Genomic DNA, 14,463 nt, shown 5'->3' with positions numbered 1-14,463 from the left:
TTTTATGCCATCCTGGGTTGCCAATGAGGACTCAACCGGGGACCCCAAAAGCTGGTGGCAGCAGTGGAGCAGCCTCTAGACAGGAGCACCCAGCACAAGCTGAGCCATGGGTAATATATGTTCACAACTGCACGCCCCCACCTTTAAAACGCTGGGAAGACCTGGAAGATTTGCCTGTCCATCCCCACTACTCTGGACTCCTCAGATCCCTCTCTGCCAGGTACATGGCACGCTGCCCCCCCAGGAAGAGAACACATGGCTGATAGAGGAAGTGCTGTTTCCAAAGACCAGCACAGGGCACAGTTGCTGTTTATCAGGAAACCGAGATGAGGCTTTGGTTGCCCTGGGCTGACAACGGGAGTTTTCCCACCCTGTGTACCTGGCACTGAAAGTACATTTTGTCTTGGTGGACGCGAGGCAGCAATAAAGGGGTTAATTACACAGGTGACACTTCAGGCTTCAGCAGCTCCAAATATAAAACCCTGGATATCAGAGCCTGAGCAGTAGGAGGCTAAAACCCTGAGGGGATTTCTCACATGGGGGAAGAACTCCCATCTCCCCTCCCTGTAATATTCCAATGCGGGGCTGCCTCCCACTGCTTCAGCCGTTCCCACCTACTCCATTTCTCTGTGTTGCCTCTAAACTGCTTCTCCACTCCCATCTTCAAGCTGCTGTAAAGGAAATGAGGTGGGAGTATGAAATCAGTTCAGAGCAGCAGCAAGAAGAGAAGTGGGGGCTTTACGAGCTCGGGAAGCCCAGGGTATGCCCAGCAGCTGGACTGTGTCCCCTAGAGAGCTGGCTGATCTCTAAAATCAAGGTGCAGTCTCAGTTTGATTGGGCCTTTGTTTCTCGGAAGGAGTCAGCACCTCTTGAGATGTCTGGGCAAATACTGTAATGCATTTTGTGAACAGTTTCATGCTTGTGGCATTTCTATAGCGGCAACAATAAAAAGAGGGATGCTGTGAACACCAGATCTAAAACAAGAGTTTGGGGGGGGCAGTCTGGATGGAGCTTCGCTGTTTTCTGGGGAGGCACTAACATCCCAGCTCCTGCTGTTTCTATGTCAGGCTCTCCACTGAGTGTTCACTGTTGCTATTTCCACAGGGACATTCGTGTCTGCCTTCACTGTGCTGTGCGGAGCCCGGACTGACCTCCCCGACAGGCACATGTGCTGCGTCTTCTGGCTGAACATCGCTGCGGCGCTGATTCAGATTCTGACGGCTATCGTGATGGTTGGCTGGATCATGAGTATATTTTGGGGGATGGACATGGTCATTCTTGCTAGTAAGTACAGTGCAATCATTGTCTCCACCCCCACGTTGTTAGGGCTCAGCTAGCGTCCTGGAACCCAGCCGAGAAATGAGGAAAGTGGAAACAGTACCAGGCAGCTTTCATTAAATGGGGACATTCACACTGAAACAGAGGGAAAAGAGACATAAAGAGTGGATCTGCCCCAGCACTATGGGGAGGTTAGTGATGACATTTGCTTGATTTCTTCCCGTGATATCAAGCTCTGCTCCCAGTAGCTGAATGTTTCTGTAAGATGCCTAACAAAGTTCACCTTTCACTTGGCATCATTATGCTTCAGAGTGAACAGTGTTCCACTCAACAGAGTAGCCCCCACTTCCCCGAGCGATTGTTCCACAGTCTCTCTGCAGACTCAAGAGGACAGGACAGTGTTGATTCACTTTGGGAAAGCTTTTTTCCCCCCCACAACCATTAAGTCTAGGAATGTGATATTCCATTTTAGAATGAAAGCTGTAGAAATGAATGGGGCCACCAGAGAAGTGCTGGCACAAAATACTGCCCCCTTCCACTTCAGCCCAACCCCTGCTTTACAGGGCCCCATTTCCTGATGTTGCATCAATCGGTGTTCGAATAAGCACTCTCGCCCTCAGCAGTCCCACAGCATCCTCCCATTTAACCGTACTCCAGCTAACTGAGGTGAACCCAAGTTTAGTTAGACTCTCTGGTGTTGTACTTTAAGGCTTGGTCTACACTAGAGGGGGATCGACCTAAGATACGCAACTTCAGCTACGAGAATAGCATAGCTGAAGTTGATGTATCTTAGGTCGACTTACCTCGCATCCTCATGACACGGGGTCAACTGCTGCCACTCCCCCTGTCAACTCCGCTTCCAGGAGTTGAGGGCAGAGCAATCGGGGATCGATTTATCGTGTCTACACTAAACACGATAAATCGATCCCCGATAGATTGATCACTACCCACCAATCTGGGTACGTATGTACTCTTAGACTACATCTACATTCTGAACAGCTCAACTGTGCTCATAGTGTAGACAAAACCTCAGGTAGCTACCTCCACAGATGCCCTGAATCCTCCTCATTCTGTGAGTGGCTGGCTCCCCACTTTCTCATAAACCCCATTTATCCAAAGGTTTCTTAAGATCAATTTGTAGGCAAACGAGGTTATCAATGCATCTTAAAGCTTTCTCCAATGTAAAAGTCCCCTTTTGGGACCTTGAAACTCCAAGAAAGACCTCAGTCTTAGGGGAAGAAAGAGACAAATGCATCTCTAAAAGGCCTGGTCTACACTACAAAGTTAGGTCGACGTAAGCGCATGCGTCTACACTGAAATTTGTCTCCAGCCGACATAAGTGTCCCTTTACAGCGACGCAGTCAAACCACCTCCCTGAACAGCATGGAACCATGGTCAAGCTACTGAGGTCAGTGCGGTGCAAATACAGACACTGTGTGGCCTGTGCCAACCTCAACAGTCTTCCAGCAGCTGTTCCATAATGCCCCATGCCCTGCAGTACTGACCACTCTGGTCACCATTGTAACCTCCACTTCCCAGGGGTCACGGAGCCTGGAAGCATCCCCCTTTGAAGACCTCTGCATGTTTTTGAAATGCCTTTTCCACATCGCTCACCTTTGTGAGCACACCAAGTAGTTCACCCTTGATGCATGCAACTCCCCAACCGACCGTGCTGGCTCCATGAGCTAAATTTGCTCTTGCCAGGAGCAGAAAGGAGGTATTGGATCTCCTGGGCCTGTGGGAAGAAGAGGCTGTGCAAGCGTAGCTACGGACCAGGTAGGAACATAGATATCTATGAACAGGGGATGCAGGAAAAGGGGTATGACAGGGATCTGCAGCAGCACCATGTGCAAGCAAAGGAACCTGGCCAAGCATAGCACAAGACCAGGAAGGCCAACAATAGATCTGGTGGTACCCCATAGATCTATTGCTTTTACAACGAGCCGCATGTCAGACATGTCAGACCCAGCAGACCATTGAGGATACCTTGGAGGCTAAGTTCCCTCTAAGCTGTGCAGGCACATGGCTGCGCAGCAGGCTATCAAGGGCCACGCAGGCATGCAGAGGGGAGAGGCACCTCTCCCCCAGTCTCGGACCTGGAGCTGCTGCGGCTGGGAGAGGTGCCTCTCCCCCAGCCCAAGCCCTGGAGCTTCCCCGGCCGGTGAGAGGCACCTCTCTCCCAGACCCAGGCTGCTGCGGCAGAGAGAGGGCTGGGGGGAGTCCTTCTCCCCACCACAGCTCCAGAGAAGCCTCCACCCTAATCCCCTCATCTCCAGCCCCACCCCAGAGCCTGCATCCCCAGTCAGAGCCCTCACCCCGCTAGTCCCCAACCCTCTGCCCCATCCCTAAGCCCCCTCCTGCACCCCAAACCCCTCATCTCCAGCTGCACCCCAGAGCCCTCACTCCCAGCTCAAGTCCCCCTGCACTCCAACCCTCTGCCCCAGCCCTGAGCTGCCTCCCACACTCCGAACCCCTTGGCCCCACCCCCTCCACACATCACCTCCATATTGGTGCACATAGCAAAATTCATTCCGCACGTGGATGTAAAAAATTTGAGGGAACATTGCTTGGAGGACCCCAAGACAGAGACCCCCTGCAGTGACCAGCGAGGACGAGAAGGTGTGGGAGGGGGACACAGGAAGGAGCTCCAACCATGCAACAAGCCAGGACCTGATCTAGACACCACCACAGTCTAGCCAACTCCAACAGGTGAGCATAGATGAGCCTGATGGAGGGGAAGGGAACTCGGGTAAGTGTGTGCATGCATTTTTCCTTCGAGTTTTTAAATGTAAAGATGGCACCCGGCCCATCCCAAGTTAACAAGACACAGGTATTGACTTTTCATAGTTGTACTCCTACAAGATGAGATAGAGGTACAACTAACAGAGGTAGAGTTGGCCTCTGCTTTTCATTCCCTGTAGGTTAGGTGGGAGGGCCACGTGGAGCAGTTTGTTTATGTACACAGGGATGTCCCTTGTATCCTCCTGAGAGATCTCAATGAAACTTTCACGGAGACACTCTGCAGTCATCTCATGACGGTTTCTAGGGATGGCTGCCTTATTTCTTCGTCCTTGGTAGGACAGTTTCCCACGCCATTCTGCTATGAATTCAGCAGGCACCGCGGCAGTACGCAGGCTAGCAGCATACAGGCCTGGGCAGCTTCGGGACGCCAGGGATAGCTGTGCTCTCTGTGTCTTTGTTACCCTCAGGAATGAGATAGCAGCTAAAATCCCCTCTGCCTGTGGAAAATGGCACCAGCATTCAGTGTCATTGCCCTAGACGCATCCCCGTGGAACAGGGACCGAAATATTATTGCTTCATGCAACAAAAAATCCTTCACCCTCTCCTCGCCCCGGCAGGCCAAACTCCCCATGGCTGGGCCTGGAGAGTGGTGCTGGGCACTCCAAAGCTGAAGAGTCAATAAGCATGTCTCATTAGAAGTGTCTATGGGAATAAGGGAAGGGAGTTTTGAAACTTATCTTTCCCTTTCTGCTGTGACTGTAAATCCAGAGGTACATCTCTCTGCTTTTAATAGCAGCTTCTGGCATGGTGGCCTTCAGGGTGCCCCCTCTACACCTGCAAAATGCCTGATCTGATGAGGAGGAGACAGAAGAGGACACAGGAGGACATACTCAGCAAGATCCTGCAAGCTGGTGCTGCATCAGGCACTGAACAAAGGACCTGCAGGGCCAACATGGCAGACGGCACAGAGAAGGAAAGAGATCAGGAGAAAGGCCCAGGAGTCCCAGCATGAAAAGTAGATGAAAATACACCAGGACATAATGGGTCTTCTCAGGCAGCAAACCCAAATGCTGTAGACTCTGGTTGGCCTACAGGTCCAAAATCCTGTCCTCCCCACCCTTTTCAGTCCTTGGAGAACTCCATGGTCTCTGCTTTGTGCACCCCTCAACATATTATGTGGCATCACAGGCCGTATCCTTACCCTACCACTCCATGCTGGAGGAAACAAGGAAAACTACAGCTGCACGTACACGGACCTGCAAGAACCACGGTCTACATCGGTTCGTGCCCTGAAATGGAGAGAAATATTTGCTGCCTCTCCAGTTTTAAAGTTCCACGCCATTAATTTGTCAAAAGGTTGTATTGTATTGCCTGGGGAACGGGCAGCTCACACTGATTTTCTGCACTGTTTCTCCTACTCAATAACATATTATTTTTGGAGAATAAAATTATCTTTATTCATTGGCAATGCATACTGCAGAATGCACAGCGGCACTCAAAGGGAATGGTACTTGTAAATGTACAGCAAGTACCACGTAATTCAGAGCGTCAGGAAAACACTGGGTCCTCGTTATAAATGCAGAGCAATTCTTAGCGGCACCCAAAGAGAGCATGCCTGCAGAGAACACTACTGTGGCTGACGGTTAAATTGCTCTTTCAAAGCCTCCCTCAACCGTATATCTCCCCGCTGGGTTCTTGTAATGGCCTCTGGCTTCTCAAAGGCCGCAGGCAGCCGCTCACCCTCCACCCTGGTGGCAGCTTGTCCCTCTTTGCCTCACAGATATTACGCAAGACACAACAAGCAGCTATAACCATTGGGCTGTTGTTCTCAATGAGCTCCAGTCTAAGTGAGTAAACACTGCAGGCTAGTAAAAGCACATTCAACTGTCATTGTGCACTTGCTGAGCAGGGAGTTGAATCTCTCCTTGTCAAGTGGCTGGTGTACGGCTTCATGAGCCAGGGGCAGGGTGGGTTCCCCACAATCACTATAGGCATTTCGATATTGTCAGTGGTAATCCACCAGTCAGGAAAGAATGACCATGGTTGGAGCTTTCTGAACAGTCCAGTTTTCTTAAAGATGCGAGCATCATGCACCTTCCCTGACCAGCCCACAGTGCTTGTGGAGAAGCATCTCTGGTGATCCACCAATGCTTGCACAACCATAGAAAAGTAGCCTTTTCTGTTGATGAACTCTATGGCTAGGTGGGCTGGTGCCAAAATAGGGGTATGTGTGCCGTCTACTGCCCCACACCAGTTCAGGAACCCCATTCCAGCAAATCCATCCATTATGTCCTGCTCATTGCTGAGAGTCCTGGTCCTGCATAGCTGGATATGATTAATGGCCCTACACCATAATTAATCATGATGACGGCCGCCACTGTGAATTTTCCAGCTTCAAAATGAAAATGATTTCTCACTGACTGGCAGCAATCTGACATTGCAAGATTCTGGAGTTAAATGGCCACTTGCTTCTCCACTGTCAGTGCAGCTCTCATTCTGGTGTCCCTGCGGTGGAGGGCTGGAGCAAGCTCGACCCAGATCTAGGAAAATGGCCTTTCATGTCTGAAAGTTCTGCAACCACTGCTTGTCGACCCAAACCTGCATTACAATGCATTCCCCCCAGTCCGTACTCATTTCTCAGGCCCAGAAGTGGTGCTCCACCATCAGCAGCTGCTCCATTAATGCCACCAACAACCTTCTATTGGTTTTTGCTATGTCCCTTAGCAAACTGTCCTCGAAGAAATCATGTCCTCTGCTGCTGTGGTACTTACTGTAGGGCTGCAAATACAGGAGGTTCATGCCTCCTGCACTTGCAATGTTCGTGAGAATAGTGCAGAGCTCTGCAGGCTCCATCCGAGATGACGGACTCCAAAAACTGCTTGATGGGTTTGCAGGATTTTTTTTAAAAGGCACAAAAATGATGGGATATATATGGCATCATGGGATGAAGGAAGTTGAATGCTGGGAACTTGACCTCTATCTCCCAGAGATCCATGGATGAGTCATTTCCACCCTACAACACACTGTGAAAATTTCCCTAAAGGTATTGCACCAGATGGTAGTGCATGGCACACTGCGATACCTACTGGTGATGCACTGCACTTTGCCTTGACGCAAGCACTCCTGGTGAGTTGGCACAGTGTCGATGCAAGAAGCAAATTATGCATGCACCTGAGTGATATACAAACTTTGGCAGCTGCATGATGATGTCACTTGCATTGACCAAAGTTTGTAGTGTAGACATAGCCCAAAGAAAACGAATTAGAACGTCCAGTTAGCTAACCTTGTATTATCTCTTTATTTTCAACCTAGGCTATAACTTGACCTGCTAAAAATCAAGCTAAAGGTGTTAAACTATGTCTAATACTGGTGCTAAGTGGAGTTTTCAATCAAGTTAAACTAGATCAGTTGAACTAACTTCATCAAAAAAGCACCTTTTCCCATAGTCTAGGATCTGGCCACGGCTCAACTATGCCTCTCTAATTTACTGTAGCTATGCCAGCCTAATCCCTGGGGTAGACACAGCTAGGTCAATGGAAGAATGCCTCTGTCAACCTATCTACTGCTGTTCAGGGAGGTGGAGTTCCTATAGCGATGGAAAACCCCCTTCCATTGCTGTAGGACGCGTCTGCACTGCGGGGTTACAGTGGCATAGTTCTGTCACTGCAGCTGTAGAGCTATAACCCCGTAGTGAAGATGAGCCCTGAGTCCTATTGGTGAGTGGATAATGCAATGCCAATCATCTGGGCAGCAGGCAGAAAGGCTCTGAGTAATTTTCCAGCCTGGTTGCTAGAAAGGAAGGTGCAGCTGGGAAGTATCTGTCACAAGTGCCTCCTGTTGTCAGTGTAGTTACCACTGATGAATTTGAAAGCTGGCAGATCCCATTTCCAAGAGCAACACACATCTGCCAAGGAGAAGGATGGGGGGTGATTAAGTTCAGGCCAAGAGGTGCCAGAACATAACAACAGGATTTAGCGAGCGCTGCTCTGTTTGTTCTGCACAGGGAGGGCGAGAAATGTCAAAAGGACATTTTATTCTCCAAGGAAATACGCGTGACAACAACTAGTGACAATCTGGCAGCTGGAGCTTGGGTTAGCCCCCAAGCTGGCATAAGGACCTATAGATGTGCCATTATATGGATCATAGCGAGTTTTTGGGGGGAAGGGGCAAAGGCATCAGAAAGTGCATCATATCTAAGGGTAATGGGGCCAGCAATGAAAAAAGGGGCCAGGAAAAGGGAGAGTCCTAGGTCCTTGGTTTGGGCCACCATTTTGCTTTTGGTTTTTGTGTGTGAGGGTCAAGAGCCAGTTTTACTGGCTAGATGCAGGTGTGGGGCACTGTGTGCTGAAAAATGCTTTGGCCACCTAATGGTAGCTTTGTAGTTGCGGTTGTATGCTAAACAGTGACTCCCCCTGCCGCTCTGGGCCTGAGTAGAACTGGGCACATTTTTTCAGACAAATAGTTCATTGGTCAAAAAAAAGCAGCTTTGGCTGACCCGTCCCCGTTTTACAAGTTCGACATGAATTTGCCAAATAGTTTTGGCAATACATCTTTTTTCAGGCTACTCTTACGAAATGGCTGGAGGAAGAGGTAGTGCCCGGCTTGTAGCCAGGTGGTTTGAGCGAGGAAGGGCCATCACAGACTAGCCTACAGGCTGCTGATTAGGGTACTTACCTGACCAGGGAGAGCTGCACCAGAGAGGGGATTCCAACTTGGATCTCCCACATCCCATTTGAGTGTCCTAACCACACCACTGTTCAAAACATTATAAGGATGGCAGTGACAGCCCTACCTCCTCCTCTGGCCATTTTGTGAATTTGCCCCTTTAAAGATGCCCAGAAACAAAACATTTTGCATCAAATACCATGTTGTGTTCAACGCAAAATGGACTTTTTGGGCTCACCAAAACTCTTTGGAATTTTTAGATTTGGTTTGACTCCAACCACATTCTCCCCCCCCCCCCACAATGTTTCTGAATGGTCAATGAACTGAAAAATCAGTTATTCACCCAGACTTACTTCTGAGCCACCCTATAGCCAATGTACCTCAGTCCTGATCAATAGCTCTGAGATTCCAGCTCTGAACCCCACTACAGCTCTGCTAAACTTAATTACTAGAAAGTGGTCTGGTGAGTTATTGACTACATCAGTCCCAGTCTTATTTGAGGGACGGATTAGGCAGTTTATGCTTACAGCTGACCCTGGAAAGGAGCCAGAAGAGCAGCTACCTTTCTCATGAGAGCTATGTACTTAAAATGAGATGCTGATGTCTCTTCTCTATATACCTGCAAAGATTCCTCAAGAACCCCGAGAGTGTGGGTGAAACTATAAATCCTGTGTGTAAACTCCTAGAGAGAGAAGCTTAGAATCATAGAATCATAGAATATCAGGGTTGGAAGGGACCCCTGAAGGTCATCTAGTCCAACCCCCTGCTCGAAGCAGGACCAATTCCCAGTTAAATCATCCCAGCCAGGGCTTTGTCAAGCCTGACCTTAAAAACTTCCAAGGAAGGAGATTCCACCACCTCCCTAGGCAACGCATTCCAGTGTTTCACCACCCTCTTAGTGAAAAAGTTTTTCCTAATATCCAATCTAAACCTCCCCCACTGCAACTTGAGGCCATTACTCCTCGTTCTGTCATCTGCTTAGGTTAAGGTCACTTTGCAAAGTCTCTCGCTGTAAGAGCCTGGTAGACTCTAACATTTTGTATGGGAATTGTTGCTGGAATCTTTACTGAGTTTGCCTGTTGCCCAGATCTCTTCAGCTCACTAGGATAAAGGGTATGGGTTGAGACAGTTCAATGAAGAGGGCTTGGAGGATGCTCTAGTATTTCGCACGTTGCCCTTTTGTCAGGGATCCACCTTAGGAAAAACAATAATTGAACTCAGTTTTATTATCACAGGTAATTAGTTTTTGACTGTCCAATTTTAAGGGACATTTCCCATCTCTTTCCTAATGTAAATGAATTGCCAGCTGGCCTCATTAGCTGCCAAACAGATATCTTCTCTAACCAACTATATATGGCTTTTGAAACAGCTTCTTGTTTCATTTGGGGCCTGAAAGCAAAAAGAGCTCACTGGCAGTAGAGGTGGGGGACTCGTCACCAGAGTGCCTCCTTGTGGTCAGGTGTGGCAGAGTAGCTCTCTCCCGATCTAGTGCTCCCTGCCGCCAGTCACTCTGGCACTGCAGTGATCTCTGTTCCTGTAATTCAGCCCCCTGGCCAGGGCACAATTTAGTTCAATCCTTCCAGGGTAACAGAATGTCCAGCAAATAAAGGATCCAAACATCCTCACCCAAAGGTCTTTGGCCCCAACTCCAGACCTTTTTGTCATCACACCCTCGCAGAGCTCTTTGTTGGTCGTTATGCCCTTCTCAGGGGTTTCACACCATCTTCTCTGCTGGCTGGCAGGGGAACCTAGGCCTTCCATTCTGCACCAGGTATCAGCCCAGGGACCCTATAACCAGCATCCAAGGGCTGCTCCATCCTACTCCTTGTTGCTGTTTCCCGGGGCTTCTTCCTACCCAGCCTTTCTCAGGCCTTCTCACCCCTCCCGCAACTTCTCTAGATTCAACCTTGTTTCAGGGGGCAGGACTCTCAGGTGCGCCTCCCACCCCGAATCCCCTAACAAAGTCCCAACATAAAAGTATAAACAAAAACCCACTTCCTCCCTCCTTGGGCTTGACTGTACATCCCTCTCAACTAGATGCATCCCTCTCCCTGAAAGTCCAGTTCCTGCCCTTTTGTCAGGGCTTCCCACCAGAGCCAGCTCCTCTCCAATTCCTCTTCTGTGTCACCTGTGGCCATTTGCCAGCCTCTTGCACTTAGGCAAGGATCCCAGGACTTGCTCTCCCCTTTGGCCTCCCTAATGTCTAATCCCAGAGAGTGACTGCTGACTCTCCCTCAGCAGCCCTCTTCTGCTCTAAAGCTTCCTGACTCTATGATCACCACCCAGCCCCTCCCCAGCTGCTAGCTGCTGAGCAGTGTTTAGAGACTAAAGTCTCTCTAGCCACGTCTACACTACCCGCCGGATTGGCGGGTAGTGATCAATCTATTGGGGATTGATTTATCGCGTCTAGTGTAGACGCGATAAATCGATCCTCGATCGCTCTGCCATCGACTCCGGAACTCCACCACTGCAAGAGGCGGAAGCGGAGTCGATGGGGGAGCAGTGGCCGTCGATCCCGCACCGCGAGGACGCAAAGTAAGTGATTCTAAGTCGATCTAAGATACGTCGACTTCAGCTACCCTATTCTCGTAGCTGAAGTTGCGTATCTTAGATCGATCCCCACCCCCAGTGTAGACCAGGCCTGTGAATCTTTGATTGCATCTATGTGGAGGCTGTGAAGAGCTACAGTGAAATGGAGCTAATTTTTTGTTACATGGCCAATGACACATGTTTTTGTGCGAGTTCTCCCTCCACTCCCACATAAATCAGTCCTTGGGGTATGTTCCCACCATCCCAAATGTTAGCCAAATGAGTGTCAGATAGTTTGAACAAAATTGCCCTTCTTAGAAGCTCACCCATTTGCTTCGGCAGTGCCTCATCGTAAAAAAAATTATGCTAATTGTTGAAAGCAATCTACAAAATAATCAATACCATATCTAGGTAGTGAGGATAGTAGAAGTAAGGGACCGCCTGGCTCAGGGGTTGGTAATGGTCGTGGGGGAGCCTTTCACCTCTAGGTTGAACCCTACCTGAGACTGTTTACCACCTCACCATCATTGTCTGTGAAATGAGCTGGGATTAAGTCTTAGACCAAGTCCTAGGGCCGCAGACAAGTATCCGCAGCAGAAAGGCCCTCCACGTAAGTGGTCTCAACAGAAAATGACAGATCCTGGATAGTAAGCTCGCCACACACTGCCAGAGATGTCTGTTCAGGTCACACATGAGGCATTTTCTGGAGAAGGTTGCCCTCCTGTTGACTGTGCTTTACCTGCCTGAGCCTTTGGCCCACAGGGTTGTCAATTTAGCGCCTCTCAACAACACTGAATTCACATTACAAAAAAAAAAAATCCTGCTCTCTGACGTACCAGAGACTCTGACCATAAAAGCCACTTAAATTATATCAGAGCAAAGGGGTCAATTCACACCTTTTCCCCTTTAAATAAGCCATCTGATATAGGGGTATGGTTTTTAAAGAGTCCCTAGCTTAGCCTCTTGTTTTCTACTTGCAATGTGTGTGTCTGTGCCCACAAATAACTGCAGCCATAAGTACTCTGGGTTCAAGGAACACTTGGTTTTCATGGGCTACAGCAGACTCTCACAGTCACATCTCAGAAGGTTAACAGGTCACGATGCTGGCTGTCAAGGCTTCATTACCAACTGGTAATAAGAAATTACCTGTAATCATGCTGTCCACTTGTCACTCGTTTGCTAATTACAGTGCTCAGAACCTACTAGCGGCACAGAATGATAATGTGGCTACTGTACTTTTAGATTGTAGGGGCCTTTAGAAAGGCATATCCAGCATTCTTTTCCTCATGCTGCAGCTGCCAAGCCAGACTTCAGTGGCTGGGTGGGAGGGTAGCAAGTGTTGCTAAAACACACAATAAAAGCAAAGCCAGAACCAATTCTTTGACTGAGAAAGCCTTCCTGGGATGAAAGAAATTTGGAGGAGAAAGTGATTGCTTACCTCTATTTATTTTTTTTACCCCCTAAAGCTGCACTTCACCTCTGCCAGAGAAAAGTATGTAAAAATAGTCTTTTCTGCACTTTCAGACCCAATACGGATCTACTTTGTAATAGGATAAGAATCTCAAAGCATTTTACAAACATTATAACTAACCATTGCAACACTTGACCAAAAGGTAGGCATTATCCCCATTTCATAAACAGGGAAACAGACAGAGAGTGGCTGCTGTGACTTATCCATGGGCACAGATCAAATCAGTAGCAAAAGAACCCAGGACTTTTGTTTCCGGTCCCCTACGCTAACTAATAGGATACACCTCTTCCTGTGTGATAATGTCCTGCTTCCTATATACCCTAATTTCAACAGTTCCCCTTAACCAACACACATGAAATGGCTACATTGCTAATGTAGGTTTTGTGGGATAATAATTTTGATCATGAAGTGTCAAAGTTTGTTATTGGCCTAGGTCCAGTTATGTAAGAGCAAGTAGGGATTTCCCCTTCACAAAATGAAATCAGCTTCTTGAAATTGATGGATATTAATAAAGAAAGCCTGGTTAGCTGTGTGTGAATGTTTAATTGTAGTGGAGCTGTTCTCTGTTTACTATGTAGCCTCAATTTATTTATTCTTTTCTAGTTCTTTATATGTTTTGGATGTTACCTGTATTGTTATATTTTTCTCTTCTCTCTTTCTTTTATGCTTCCTTTGCCTCCGTTTGTTCATCTTCAAAGTTTCACAAGGTAAGTTTTTCTTCTAAGTCTTCTCTTAACTTCCAGTGACTAAAATCCTGCTTTACCTACTCCGGCAAATTTCCACTGAAATCAATGAATGTTTGCCCCAGTTAAAGACCTTAGGATTCAGTTCAGCGTGTTTTACTCATTTTCAGTCAAAATCTGACTTTGCATATGTGCTCCCAGTCCCCTAAGTAGGAGATCTCTACAAGCACAGCTGAGGGAGAGTTTGTCCCTGTGCATTTTTTCATAGGCCCAGTCTATACACAAAGCTGTCTCAGTTTACTTAAAGGTGTGGTGTTAAATTGATTTAGTTAAATCGGTGCAGTTTTGTGTGTGACTCAATTTAATCCTAAAAGCTCTCGACACTAGAAACTTATTCCACTTTAACTATACCGGTATGGTGAAGGGGTACAATCCCCCTAGTGTGGATGCAGTTATATTGGTATAAAGGTGCTTTATAAGAGGATTGCTAGTTCTGTATGGGAAGGGGAATAGCTATATCAATATAAGGCAACTTTATATAGGTATAACTGCTTCCACACTAGGTCCATGCTGAAAACTTCTGTATTGGCATAGCTATATCAGGCAGGGGTTTGAAAAAAAGAAGAGGGTTTTTGTTAACCTAGATCACTGCATTCAGGGAGGTGGTGTTCCTGAACTGACAGAAGAACCTCTGGCTGTGTGTACACTACTGGGCTATGGCAGCATAGCTATACCAGTATAGTCTCCAGAATGTAGACACAACCTAGGGTTTTTACTGGTATAACTACTTCCTTAAAAAAAAAAAATCACACCCCTAACCAAAATAATTATACTAGGGTAGACCAGGCCTTATATTGGTTTACCTTGCACCTGTAAATTTAGAAGTGTAAGCTAAACTGATATAACCAAGAGTATCCACAAAGGAGTTTGTATTAGTCTAACTAAGTTGGTTTTTAAACTGATTTAAGTTAAATCAGTGCAATTTCTGTGCATAGAGAGGCCCTTAGTTTTTAGGATTTTTTGTCTTTTAATCTTGCCTTCAAACCTAATTCCCATGTTCTAGCTAAGAAATGCAGAGGAAACCTTCCTTATGTA

General features: G+C 47.6%; 1 protein-coding gene across 1 annotated transcript in view; it reads left to right on the top strand.

Moving 5' to 3' along the window:
• STUM (stum, mechanosensory transduction mediator homolog) overlaps nt 1-14,463 on the top strand; it is a 90,220-nt gene that overhangs the window by 56,101 nt on the left and 19,656 nt on the right. Inside the window, exons 2-3 of the mRNA XM_077811919.1 lie at nt 1,105-1,284; nt 13,384-13,392. Coding sequence (XP_077668045.1) covers nt 1,105-1,284; nt 13,384-13,392 — 189 coding nt within the window. The remainder of the gene's footprint in view (nt 1-1,104; nt 1,285-13,383; nt 13,393-14,463) is intronic.

The sequence above is a fragment of the Eretmochelys imbricata genome, chromosome 3 (genome assembly GCF_965152235.1).
Source record: "Eretmochelys imbricata isolate rEreImb1 chromosome 3, rEreImb1.hap1, whole genome shotgun sequence".
Lineage (NCBI taxonomy): Eukaryota > Metazoa > Chordata > Testudines > Cheloniidae > Eretmochelys > Eretmochelys imbricata.
The sequence above is the reverse complement of the archived record's forward strand: the minus strand, read 5'-3'. Positions and strand labels throughout refer to the sequence as shown.